The following is a 14,162-nucleotide window of genomic DNA, read 5'->3' on the forward strand; positions in this document are numbered from 1 at the left end:
TGAAGTTGTTTTTGGTTTGTGAAATATGGTATAGATATGAATCATTAATTAATATTCATATTATAATACTGTTATAATACTATTAATTATATCAATATTATAAATATTGAATATAATTGATATGTATAGAGGGATTATCAGTCTACGTCACTCCCCGCCCTACAGCGCATGTCGTTTGCAGAAAGAGACGAGAGCGACAAGAGCCGCCCGCAATCATGTCTTGTTGTGCTGTTGGTTGCAAAAACCGTTTTAATAGGAATAACAAAACGCGGAAGTTCTACAGGATACCATCAACTCGCACCCCATTTAAGGCAAACAGGAGACGTCTTTGGTTACAAGCTATCAGAAGAAGCGATTGGAACGAGCAGATTATTAAAAATGCAACAATCTGCAGCGATCACTTCATATCAGGTAAGCCTTAGCTATCAAGTTAATCAGTACCGTTGGTTCTATAATAAACATAATTATTGAGTCCTACACATATATAACAATGTTAATAATGAACTATTGTAAACAATAGAGTAATCGTTCAAATTGGATTAGAACTATCATGAGAGTTAATATAACTTGGTTCAGTGTTGCTAAATTGCGTTGCTAAACTTTTGTAAATGTAACGGTTTCTAAATGATGTAGGCTACCACATGCTAGGCCAGTGACATCTAGCCAACCATGACGTTTTATAATTACCGTTAGTCACTTGAATACACTTTATTTGTACAGGAAAGGCATCTGACGACTTCAACAGTCCTGACTTTGTCCCGTCGATCTTCCCCTACTCAACCCAGTCTGGCAAAGACGGGCGGTAAATATGATCACTTCCATGCGTGGGCGTCAGTTTGGTTTGAAATGTGCTGGGGCAAGGGCGTAACCATGGTTTAGACATTGGGGGGGTCCAATTTTTTATTATTATTTGTTAAGTGCATTGCCTACAATTCTATATTTATATATGAAAATGTGGACATTTAGAACATAGTTTCGAGGACTACATTGACCATTTGAATTCACATCTAAAGGAATAGTGTAATCATGTAATGTCTGCCCCGCCCCCCCCCCCCCCCCCCACACACACACACACACATACACACACACACTTTGTTTTGGTTAGTTGCTTACTGACCTTAAACACACCTACCAATTACAATTATGCTCTTCCAGTAGTACTGTAGCAAAAAGGATAGCTTCCAATGGAAAAATACCACAAACCCAAAGCATGTTTTTTTAATGTTATTTTAATTAGGACAACTACTGATGTACTTTTGTGATGTACAGACTTTAACAAAAAAATTTGCTGAGGACTTTTAATTCCAGGGACTTGCACAAAGCATGAAACTTAAAATCTTGATTTTTACTATAAAAAGCAAGTCTGATTATTTACACTGAAAATTATTTACATTGACTGGAACACAGAAGAGAAATGAACATGGGATGTCTATGTAGGTGTAAAAGTGCTACAGCCAAAGGAAAGGCAGCATAGGACTGAGATGGAAAAGTATTAACTAAATAAATGACCCAAAAACCTGGAGGCGTTCATTATTAAGCTCAACTAAGCTCTGACAGATCTGTTTCCTGTCCAAAGCATCCAACTTTTCCTGATGAACATGGCAAATGGCAACGTTGTTCAGCCGGGTCTGCGTCATCATGGTTCTCAGCCATGTCTTCAGCCGTCTCAATGCGCTGAAACTTCGCTCTGCCTCTGCTGAGGAGGCAGGAACAACCATCAGCAGTCTCAAAAGGATCTCGACTTGCTTGAAAAGATGTCGCACCTCTGGCACCATTTCCCGGAAAGTGTCTGCTACCTCTGAGGAAGTTGTACAAGTGTAGTTGGCCTGGAACATTTTCAGCTGCACTTCTAAAGCCATGGCATCCAACTCTGGGTATTCATCCACAACTGCATCAATGTTCCCAGAGATGAGTACATCCTCTAATTTTTGCAGTCTTTGAAGCCCGTCCTGGCTGAAGCGCTCATTGCATTGCACCACAGCAGTGTCCAAGGTATTGTAGTACTGCATTCTGTAGTACGCTTGGGCAGTGGAGTGAGAATGTGATGTGGCTGGACCAGTGAAGCGCTTCGGAGGCTGCCGCACATGAGGCATCTTGATTGGCTGCAGATTAAGAGATGTGACAATCTGAGAACCTCTGGAGTACAGCCAGTCAAAGTGCACTTCAGATCTTTTGGCCTGGAGGCCTCTTTTCACATGGTCTACAGCAGCCAGCATCCCTGATGTAGTTTGGCTTCTCTGCTGCAGAGAAATGTTCAGCTCCTCCATGACAGCCATGACATCTTCTGCCAGAATGATGCCGAGAATGGTATTGCCCCTCAAAAAGCTTTTGTGAAGGCCACTGGCTCTTGCAGACATTTCCATCGTGGTGGATTGAGACATCTCTTCTGTGGCTGTGAGCACAGATTCATATTGTGAGAGGACAGAGCGCATGGCTGGCGTTCGGACTGTCCATCTGGTGGGGCAGAGAGGCTTCAAAGATGTATGCGTAGCTGTTCGATCTGACTTTGCTACAGCTGTGAAGATAGCCTTGAACTTCCCAGACTGATTGAATAAAACGCCCAACTCATGCACTAACTGCATTGCATCTCTTATAACGGGGGCGGATACACAGGCAGCTTGGGTGATCAAATTGACACAGTGTGGCCCACAATGAACATATACTGCAAGAGGCTGCTCTTTCTTGATATGAGCCTGCACACCTTGCATCCTGCCAGACATATTGGCTGCCCCATCGTAGGTTTGACCTCGTAGCTGTGAAAGTGGGAGATTTAGGCGAATCAAAACATCTTTAGCTACACTAGCTATGTTTTCTCCAGTTGTGGATGTGACCTGATACAGGCCTATGAATTCCTCTCTGGGCTGCAAGTTTTTGTCAACAAAGCGCAGACAGAAGGACTCTTGCTCAACTCCTGCTGCATCCTGTGTCCCATCAATTATAAGGGAAAACTGAACCACTGGCAATGAGTGGATTTCCTGTGTTATTTCGCGTACAATTGTGTTGCTGACAATTTGAAGGACCTCATTCTGAATTTTGGGGCTGGTGAAATTGTTGTGCCGCTGAAGCCAGCTTGAAAGTTCTTCATCACCCTCTGCCTTGTACTTAATTAACTGGTGGAAGTTGCCCTCTTTGTTGTCATGCCCCCTTAAAGCATTGCCCTGTCTGGCCAAGCACATCACCCCCCCCACAATCTTCAAGAAACTATTCCTGGCCACCTGCTGCTGCTTTTGCAACTGAGAGGAAAGTTGAGTACTGACAGGCTGTTTTTGGTGCAAATATGTTGTCACCGCTGCTGAATGGCAATCGCTGTCTTCATGTTCAGAGAACCTTTGGAGAGCTTTTTTCCAATTACTGAAACCAGTGTTGATAAAAGCACCATCAGCCTTACTGGCTAAAGCGGATTTCTGTTCTCCAAAATATTTGGAACAATAAAAACAAAGCACACCTTTCAGTGAGGGACTGTAGTGAAGCCATTTGTACTGCCTAAACCAACTGTCCTGAAATTTGAGCGTTTTATTTTTCAGGGACTGAGTTTCGATAAAGCGGGTATTGGGCTGGTGTGGGCAGGTACCAAGCTCCTCCTTATGCTGATCTAAACCACTGCCTCCTCTGCCTGGCTCTGTCTCTCTTTCCCTGTCAGTCTCCTGAAATATAACGTGTAGCGTTGGAATTACCTGTATATTTTCACTTATCATACACAAGATGCAGGTACCTGTAATGCCTTACTTAGCTTCATACTTAAAATGACTGTCTTTGTGCAATACTAAATTGCATTATATTTCACATTCATTCCTCACCTGATCATCTGCATGTCCAGAGCATACCCCTGTCTGGCCACTGCTTTCAGCCTGCCTCTCTGCCTCCCTGTCTGTCTGTGCTGCCTGCATTGTGACCACATGTCATTATGTTATCAGAAGAACAGTGGCTGACCTTCGTGATCATTTTGGTCTATATACTCTGCTTGTATTAGAAGTAGGCTACTTTTATGTATTGCTGACATGTAGGCCCAGTTTATAAACAATGTTGTAAGGCTGTCTAGTCTCACATTCAAAATTCTCACCTTATCACCTGCATGTCCAGTAGGGCTTTGACTTTTGCCCAAAAATCATATTCGAATTTCGTTTGTTTATTAATATTAATATTCGAATATATTCGAATATTTATTAATAATATTTTGACCATTAAATGCCTTCAGTAATACCTGGGCTGAATCCGAATACTTAGTACATACTATTTATGTTCAGTGTCTATGTCTACTACTTGACGGTCTACAGCTATGCGTAGAACGCCTAGAATGGTCTTCTACAGCTATGCGTAGAACGCCTCTTGCGTGTTCCAACGGTTTATTATGTTTCTAATAAATCCCTGTCTAATCAATACTTCATTCACTGCCTCTTCCGTGGTCGTTACAATATTATGAATAGACTGCATCGGGTTCTCCGACGTCTCTCCCTCTTGGCCTGCCCATAAAAGGTTCGAATATTAAGGGCTGCCTAATATTCGTTCGAATTTTGATTTATTTTTTTGATATTCGAATTATATTCGAATCACGAAGTTCGAAGTCAAAGCCCTAATGTCCAGAGCATGTCCCTGTCTGGCCACTGCTTTCAGCATGCCTGTCTCTCTCCCTGTCTCTCTGTGGTGCCTGCATTGTGACCCCACGTCATTTTATCAGAAAAAACAGCGACTCATATTTTAATTAGGCTACTCGTTTTATTTACTCACACATTTAGCTCGGTATCAAGCTACTAATTGTCTGGAGAAAAAAAAAACGTGTACGCTCGGCTGCTGGTCCAGTTTTATCCGCTTTTTAAGTAACCTTAAATTGTCCGTTACCTCCTCTCCAACACGTTAAATAACGTTACTTACATTCAAATGACTCACCTGATCACCTGCATGTTCAGAGCACGTCCCTGTCTGGCCACTGCTTTCAGCATGCCTGTCTAGGCTGTCTCTCTCCTTCTCTCTCTGTGCTGCCTGCATCGTAACCATGTCATTTTATCAAAAGAACAGCGACTGACCTTCATGAGCTATATTTAATATTCTGCTTTTACGAGGCTACTCGTTTTATTTGCTTACTCAAAGCTCGGTATCAAGTTACTTACTGTCTGAAAAAAACTCCGTATGCTTGGCTGTTGGTCCAGTTTCTTCTGCTTTTTACGTACCGGTAACCTCAAATCCTCCATTACTCTTTACTTTCTTGGCTCTCACTGAAGAAAGAGTGTGGGGTAACCATGACAACGCAGAAAGTCGCGAGGTGGTTTCAAACTAAATCGCACAAGTGTACAATTAGGAGGGGGGATTCTTAACAAACGGAAATAAATTGAAAATAAATAAGACATAACAAGAGACCGATCCATTGACAGGGTTCATAAAAAGAGAACATGTCATATATTTTACATTTTATCCTGCTGTATATTGGGGGGGACAGGTTAGTATTTTCTCAACATTGGGGGGGACACGACCCCCCCAAAGAATGCGTGGTTACGCCGTTGTGCTGGGGACATAAACACATTCGGAAGTGCATTTTCCGAAGTGCATGAGGATGCACTCTCTTTAGTGCAGGTAATGAAAGGTTCTGAAAGACGGCGTAGCTAATTTCTAATAAAATGTATACAAAAAACAGTCTGGCACGTTTTATGAAGAAAGCGTTTCCAAAAAGCATTGGACATATGACCCACTATATTCTCCTCCATTTACCCAATGTTGACAACATGACATGACTAAGCTACCAACATAAAAAAAAGAGCTAGGAAAGGAAATTAACTACGTGTTTGAGTTCAGAAGGGGCAAACGTGTGGCTACACACAGCACTACAAAAGTCGTCAAGGTGAAAAAATTATTCCAGAATAAGCAAGAATCACCAAAAGTCACTGTCAACAAGAGACTGATTCCACTCTCGTCATCTCCACTATACCCAACACTGCGACGCAAACCATGGATAAATTAGATTACTTGGTGGCTATTGCTAACATCAAGTGCAAGAGTTAAAACAGCCGACCACTTGAGTGCAAAAAACACAAGACCTCGCCACAGCACCAGCAAATCTTAAGCAATAAATATCGCGTCTTACCTTTATTTTTGTGGCAGGTCTGCAGATGCATCCTGTGGTGTAGCTAACCACATCCATTTAGTTCAACAGGTTATCGCTCTGATACTGTCCATGGTACTAGCAACCTGCTCTGGTGCTTTTTACCTATGTATTCAGGCTAAAAATGACATGATTGTCTGATGCCTCATCATTGCATCCCAGCCAAACAGTATTGGTATAAATACCTCATTCATTGTCCAAGCCAGGCTGGGATAATGCATAGAATGCCGGTCATTATCGGGAAAATAGGCCCCGACAGGAACAGGACACCGACGCAAAGCGGAGGGGTCTTGCCGACTGGCGTTCTATGCATTATCCCGCTTATTACACAGCTACTTGCCAAAACTAAAAAATTACTCGAGTGTCTTTTTACAATTTATTTGTTAAGTAGTGTTGGATCAGCAGAGAAATAGTTCGCCAAAGACGTTGACATCGCTTAGCAACCAAATACACTGGGGTTGATAAGTTACCGGACTACATGCAGAGTGATACGGAAGACGTGAATCAGAGGTAAAAAAATCCACTTTCCTTGACAGCGGCCAAATATGCTTAGCAACGGTCAATTATACAAAAACAATTGACATCTGACGGTTGGGAAGGCCCATGCAAGTTAATGGAGCAGTCTGGAGCATTGAGAAGAGCTGTGTAATAATCCATTATCATCTACTACAACTCAAGGTTTTTTTTCTTCAAGTGGTGGGTACAAAATGAATCTTGAGGAAAACTGGAAGGTACTCATCCCACTCCCCAGCGGAGTTGACGCCTATGCTTCCGTGTGATTTGTTGACTGATCAACAAGCACGACTCGACTAAGAATGATTGGGAGTGCAAAGAACTGTTGAGTGATTTAATGTAACTATATGTAACCTTCAGGATACAAGTTTTTCTTTAAAAATATATATTTATAAATAATAATTTATCAAAAAACCAAGATGCAACAAATTAATGTGTACCCTGCTAATGTAGGTTAGAATCTTGGAGCTGGTGGAGAATTAATGAAACACGACACAGAATGTTGGTAACCGGTGTTGTATTTCAAAGTTCACTTTAACAAATAGCAAAAAACAAAAATAACTTAATCAGGGAAAATTCCACAATTAAGTAAAAGAAAATAGGCGTTCAATTAACAGATTCTTAAGGTTGTTCACAATTCTTAAGGTTATTCAGAGTTAGTCTTAAGGGCACCTTTTACCCTCCATACAACAAAATAAACATTCCCAATTCTATTCATAAATCCATTAACCCAACATAAATCAAAGCACCCAGCACATATCATTTACTGCAGTTATTTGATTTGTTGTGTGTGCAGAATGTTCGAAGAATTCCAATGTTTGCTTAGGTAGGGGAAATCCTACCTCACCCCTCAAACCAATTTCAGTAGTGTTACATGTATTTAATATAAGGGTTATCTGTCAGGCCATATTGTTTCTGTTATTTCTAAATTATCTCATAAAGCTCATTGAGACATGATATGGGATTTGTAGACTTGCATTAAGGATGTAATAAACTTGTGGTTAACTGCTTTCTTTGTACTTAATGATTGCTCTCTTCATAAAGCTCATTGAGGCATGATATGGGATTTGTAGACTTGAATTAAGGATGTAATAAACTTGTGGTTAACTGCTTTCTTTGTACTTAATGATTGCTCTCTTCTGTGTGTTAAAGATATAAAAGAAAAAGACAAAGGGATAAAACCCCCCGCAGATGTCCAGACAATGGACATCAGTCCACACCCACTTCCTTCGCTCCAAATGATTGTGAAATGGAGCCTGGTGCTGATCATTGTACTGGTAAGAACCCTTAACACTAACCCGACCAAGAATGTCTGTGAACCCGTTTGGATTTTTAAAAGGGAAAGAAAGAACCTCTGTTTAAATAAAAACTACAAGCCTCTCGGCTTGTAGTTTTGTGTGCGTAACAAATCCATAATTTACTTAGAATTATGTTATGGATCAAGGTGGATCAAGGTGCGCATTAATCATCAGAAAATTATATTATAGGAAATCCATTGCAATCTCATGTCAGTTAAAGCATTCACAGGTTTGACCACGACGGTAGAGGATTCATAAAGAGGTAGGCCTAATTACATTCATAAATCAACACCATTTCATACCGGCAATCATAAACGCTGATACCGATCTATCTGTGATAGGCGGATAAAATCGGCCAGCATCAGCCGATATATCAGTCAGGCAAAAAAAAAGTGATAAGGGTCAGGCTTGGGCAAAATTCAGAATTGAATATAGAATGACTCCGAAATTCCAATTTCAATTCTTGAATTTGAATTGAAATCAGAAACAGGATATAGAATTACAATTCAAATTTGAATTAAAGGAAGTAGAATTTATATTCATATACTTAATTTAAGTGCAGTGATTTAACAATGAAGCTTTACAGTATATAACAAAGCATATTCCATTAAAAAAGACTCAATTTCCCATCTTGCTTTACTTTAACCAATTCAAAATGGTGGTCATTTGTTTGAAAGCTATGTTTGAAACTCTTACAACTGATTACATACAGTACGTTCATTTCAATATACTTGACAAACCGACAAGTGTAATAACAGCAATATGGACAATTATAGTAAGCCTAAACAGTCATCTTCACTAGTTCATTTTAATGAACCAATTCTAAGTACAAAGCCAGGAAACCACAGAGCTGTATGCAAGCACTGCAGTACTGCAGTCTGTGGCTCCATCAAGGCTAGTTCAAATTTCAAAAGGCATCTACAGGTAAGTTATTGCCCTGTCCAACTTTTATTTTGAAATCCATCTCTTGACGGTATTATGCTATTGATATGATTTGATATAATCAGTGCAGGGGTCACCACTCAAGAAAGTGTATTGCACAATCCCAAATTAATAAAAATGTGATGAATTACCTTAGGATACTTCTTATTCTCTATAGCAGTGGTTCTCAAACTTTTTATACCGCGTACCACCTCAGAAAATATTTGTCTCCCCAAGTACCACCATTATCATTTACATTTACATTTAGGGCATTTAGCAGACGCTTTTATCCAAAGCGACTTACAATAAGTGCATTTGTTACAATAAGTACATTTGTCATAAGAAGTGAAACAATATATCGCTGTCGGTACAGTAAAGATGTTCATAGAACCAAGTGCAAGTATTACAATCGCTAGGCTAACCCATTCCCCGTGTAAAGCAACGATAGCAGCTACTGTAGATGCTGCACAATTAAGTACCTTGAATAACATGACAGATGTTATAAAATATAACAACATACAGTAGCGTAGGCCTGCGGCCCTATTCAGCTACGCACATCTCATGCAGGAGGCACATTTATTCTCAAAAATAATATTATTTATTGTTAGCTGTTGTCAGCTGTACAAAGTGGTAACACTAGTATAGAGACACGGAAACACATACAAATACACACACAGCAAGTGAGAACACAATCTCATGGTAAATGTATTTCCATTCTTACAGTGGCGGCTGTTGGTTTTTAAAGTGAGGGAGGAAGAACTGCGTGCTTGGTTGCCATTGCCCTTCTTGCACTGTTAGTGGCGTATGGTGGCATAAGTATGTGAGACTCATGTTGTTTCAGGGTGTTTTGGGGAACTACAAAGTAGCAGGGAGAGATAATTATGTGAATTGATAAAAATCCACTGTCTTGGACTACAAGGGCAGAAGGAAAGGATGCAAAACCAATTAGTCAAATCAGGCCTACTTTTGATTTGTAAAACTAAATTTAAAAAAAAGAAGCCGCGGGCTCCGCAGCCCGGCCACAGGCTGCTTATTGGTTTACAGTGCAGCCATGCACTATGAACAGACGTAGGCGGGATCCAGATCCCGAGCTAGTCACACCCACTCAGAGGAGGACTTTCCTCCTCTCTCCCATTGAACCCCATGTTATACACCGGCCGCCAACACTTTCGAGGAAATGAATGAGAGTCAATGGAGGTTGAGGGAGGAACTCCCTGCCTGAAGTAATTGTCAATAGGCGATAGGGGGTGCTCATGTACCTTTACCCAGGGAACCGCACATTACATATACAAAGGCATTAAGGTAGTCATATTTAAGGGCATTAATTCATTAGTCTGGGCAATCTACTTTTTTTTTTTCTCAACAATGTTATGGAGGATCTTCCTCCCTCTCCTCACTGGAGAAGCCTCCACTGCATTGGTACTAGTATTTTGATAGTAGCCTATTGTTTTTAATCTGACGATTTTTTTTTTCTAATTCCTCTGTGTACCACTTGATAGCGCATAGCGTTAGCGTACCATAGTTTGAGAACCACTGCTCTATAGTATCTCATTACTCTACCTGATGCATTACTAAAGGACAACACAAAAGCCTGGCATACCGGGCTTAAACACAACTTTTAACTCAAATTCACAGCAGTAACATTAAAATTAATGTTCTAACTAGATGTTCTAGCTAAATATGATTACATTATGTAAGGTACTTTAGTACCTTTGGTGCTGGATATTATATGTGTTTCAAAGCATGCAAGCATACTTAACAGTTTTTATAAATCAAGAAAACAATTGTGTCAATTGTGGAATTCATATAAATCATTGTTCTCTTCATCTACATTGAGGGAATATTAATTTAATCTTTTTCCACACAGAAGAAACATCCTGAGTTATTCTCTGAAACCAGCGGTCAGAGAATTCAACAACAGCATGGTCATCCTTCAAAAACACCAGGTTCTAGCAAGTGGTCGATCACTGATCATACATCATACACTGATCACTGATCATACATTTCAAATGGTCTCCTCCCTCTCTTCACTGTTGACAATAAGGATTTCATAAACTCACTGCATTTGGCCCAACCCTCCTTCACAATGCCCTCTAGGAGAGCTCTCAGCCAGGACCGTATCCCTAAGCGCTCAGCTATTATAAAAATGTATCTGATTCAACTGATGGAAAAAAACTGAGCATAGTCTATGGTCAGTTCACTGGTCACTGAGTTGGTCTATGGTCAAACCGATCAACAAGGTCATTTTTTGGAATGACTGGTCATTTCATAGTAGATTTTGTGATGCAGAGTGTAGTACTGAGCTGCCAGCGTTTTAAAGTGAGGCATATGGCTGAAAACATTTCCAAAATATATGATGATGTTCTTGAAAATTACATCATTCAGGAAAAAATCTAATTTATTTTGACAGATAATGCCTCCAACATGATAAAGGCATTCACCCTCTTCCCAACAATACATGTTGGCAGTGAAGAGGAGGAGGAGGACGACAACACTTCGGATTTTGAGATACTGGATGTCGAATAGGAGATGGCATACTTCCCACCAGAGAAAAGCCCATGCTTTGTACACAGCCTGTAGCCTGTTGTTCGAGATGCCATGAATGAGGCTGGCTCCATAAAAAATCGACTGGGCAAGGTCCAAAAACTTGTTTCTTTCTGTCACAAGTCCACACTTGCTACTGACATCCCAGAGGGAGGACACAAACTTCAGCCTGCAAATGCCACCCACTAGAATAGCCAGTTAAAGTTACTGAGATCCGTTCTCTATGTTCTGAGTGAGGTATTTGCTGAGCTCCACTGCCCCATCCAGCTGACATCCTATGAGCTGAAAATATAGGTATTGGAACCCTTTGAAGAGGCTACAGACAAATGTCAGGCTGATAAAGGGGTAACCTCTAGCCTAGTCATCCCTTGTGTCAGGGGCCTTCGGCATGCTATGAAAAAAATGAAGATGACGTGTAATAAAAAGGTTGTGTCAACTACAATCCTCACTTGAGAATCGTCGAATGAAGTTCGAAGACATGGAATGCTTCTAGGTGGCAGCCACACTTGTATAGAGTGTATAGATGAGGAGCATACAATGACAAAAAAATATCCTCACTGCAAAGGTTGAGTCTGCCTCCCCAAAAGGGAAAGCAACTGAGAATGGTAGTGCTCAACAAAAGAAACGGCCAAGACTCTTTTGCTGTATGGAAAGTCAATAGTCTGTCTTGCCAGCTGACACAGCCTCACATGAGGTCCTTGTGTATTTGAGTACCCCTTGTCTTTCAGAGGATACTGATCCTTTAGTCTATTGGAGAGAAAACCAAAGTCGTTTCCCTGTCATAGCTCAACTTCCATGTAAATATCTTGCCTTGCCTGCTTCCTCTGCACCAATTTTTAGTGTTGCAGGAAAGATTTACAGACCAGAAAGGTGCATTTACCATGAGTTTGTGTAATTAAATGACTTTGAAATTATATTATTATTGGGGCAAAACTAATTAATCAGCATAGAGGGGGTATTTTTGTAAAGAAGTTGTTATATATTATATATTATACATTTTGGAAAAAAATGTATGCAGGGTTGCAAATGTATGCAAAATTTGTGCAGGGTTGGGGAGTGACTAGTTACATTTATTCCTAATCCCTTATTTTACTTATTCTACTTCGTTTAAGAATGCTTCATTGTGATTGGCTGGGAGGAGGACATTAACCCAGCAGGTTGCCCGCTGACTTGTCGGTTGTACTTGCTGCTGACAAATCAAATTCTAAAAAAAAATCAAATCGTAGATCAATACACCGCTTGTATTTTTTGGAATACTCTATTCTGATTGGCTGCAGGGTGTCCATTAATCCCTGGTATTTGGAAACCTGCTAAGTAGTTCCAGTCAAATTGTCTGTTCAGCCTTCAAAACAAGAGCTGAGAAATTGTGAAAAATGCATTAAACTGTAATCAAAAAACGTGGTTATATGCTATAGACCCTTTTGTATCTGTGGTATAAAGGCTGGGACGAATTTCGAATTGTAATTATGTACAATGCATAACGTTAGCTCTCTGGCTCATAGCTGAGCGGACTAGCATGCCTCCCGTTGCCATGTCATATCTAAGGTCCGTCCTATTTACTGAAGGAGTGAACAACGTTTCCGTTGCATAAGAACCTTACGAGAGGGTTCCCATTGCCAGGGAAACTATGGCTTGTGAAAAACGTTATATTTGGATTTTAAAAACGAATGAAAACATAAATGAATGGTCTTAATTTTTTTTTCGGCAAGTGACCATGGTATAAGCGGGATAATGCCCTTTGAGGTGTACAAAACATTGTTTGATCAATCGTAATTAAAGGGGACTACTTTTTGAGGGAGATGAACTCAAACAGTATACATTTAAAAGCATGCAATACGAATAAGAAAAAGCATATTTGAATTGAATTGTTTTATTATGTTGGCAAGCAAGAAGTAGAATAAAAGGGATAATCACCTCAAGGCAGGGCAATTAACAGTTTGGTATGCCCGGCTTATCAAACTGTTTATTGCCCTGCCTTGAGGTGATTATCCCTTACGCAATGCATTTGTATTGTTATTAAATAGATCAAACTAATCAAGTGAACAAATTACATTGCATTTATAAAGTAATCGGAAAAAATACAGTAAAACAAATGACATTGATAATGGCAAATTTATAGCAGTCAATTACATTTCCCAAGTAACCTTCCTAACTCTGAATATATATAATATTCAACACTTTCTTTCTGTGTGTGACTGTGTGGACTTTCATTGAATTGCCATGAATTTAATTCCACTTCCTATATTTCAAATTCAACGTCCTGTGAGAGCGGAGCCAATTCAATTCCAATTCCTGAATCGAATTGAGGCAAATTATAAAACTCTGAATTTTGCCCAAGCCTGATTTCCATGCACTCCTAATGATCTTGGAGCAGGGGACCCCAACGTTTTGAAGGTTGCATGTATGCTCTACAGTGTGTGATCATGAAAGGTGCCAGTTTACGGCATTGTTTAAATTGATGTTTTTCTTAACCAAATTATTCTGTTTATAGGTAAGCCATCATATGAAATGTTTGAGAACATCCCTGACTGGGCACCATCTTTGCAGTTGGGCCACAGTGATGTCAAGGTAACATGTGTTTTTAATCATATTTGCAGTCTTATGCCGAGTTCACACTACACGATATTAGCCAGATTTTTCAGTCCCCAACAAGTGTTTTTGAAGTCGCTGTCAAATCCACAGCACAGAAGAATATCATAGCGGACTCCTGTGAGCGATGATCGTCTAGTGAGAAGGCCTGAAGGGATGTCGAACAAGTTAAACTTCAGGACCTTCTTCATGACAGGTGGACACTT

At 40.2% G+C, this 14,162-nt stretch overlaps 1 protein-coding gene across 1 annotated transcript in view; it reads left to right on the forward strand.

The window, feature by feature from the left end:
* Positions 1–207: 207 nt before the first annotated feature.
* Positions 208–14,162, forward strand: part of LOC307086953 (uncharacterized protein) — a gene marked incomplete at its 3' end in the record, with an annotated part of 28,386 nt that continues 14,431 nt past the window's right edge. Inside the window, exons 1-4 of the mRNA XM_079752299.1 lie at positions 208–411; positions 721–802; positions 7,757–7,881; positions 13,859–13,935. Of these exons, the coding sequence (XP_079608425.1) occupies positions 216–411; positions 721–802; positions 7,757–7,881; positions 13,859–13,935 (480 nt within the window). The 5' untranslated portion in view covers positions 208–215. The remainder of the gene's footprint in view (positions 412–720; positions 803–7,756; positions 7,882–13,858; positions 13,936–14,162) is intronic.

The sequence above is a fragment of the Pollachius pollachius genome (genome assembly GCF_949987615.1).
Source record: "Pollachius pollachius genome assembly, chromosome: 15".
NCBI lineage: Eukaryota > Metazoa > Chordata > Actinopteri > Gadiformes > Gadidae > Pollachius > Pollachius pollachius.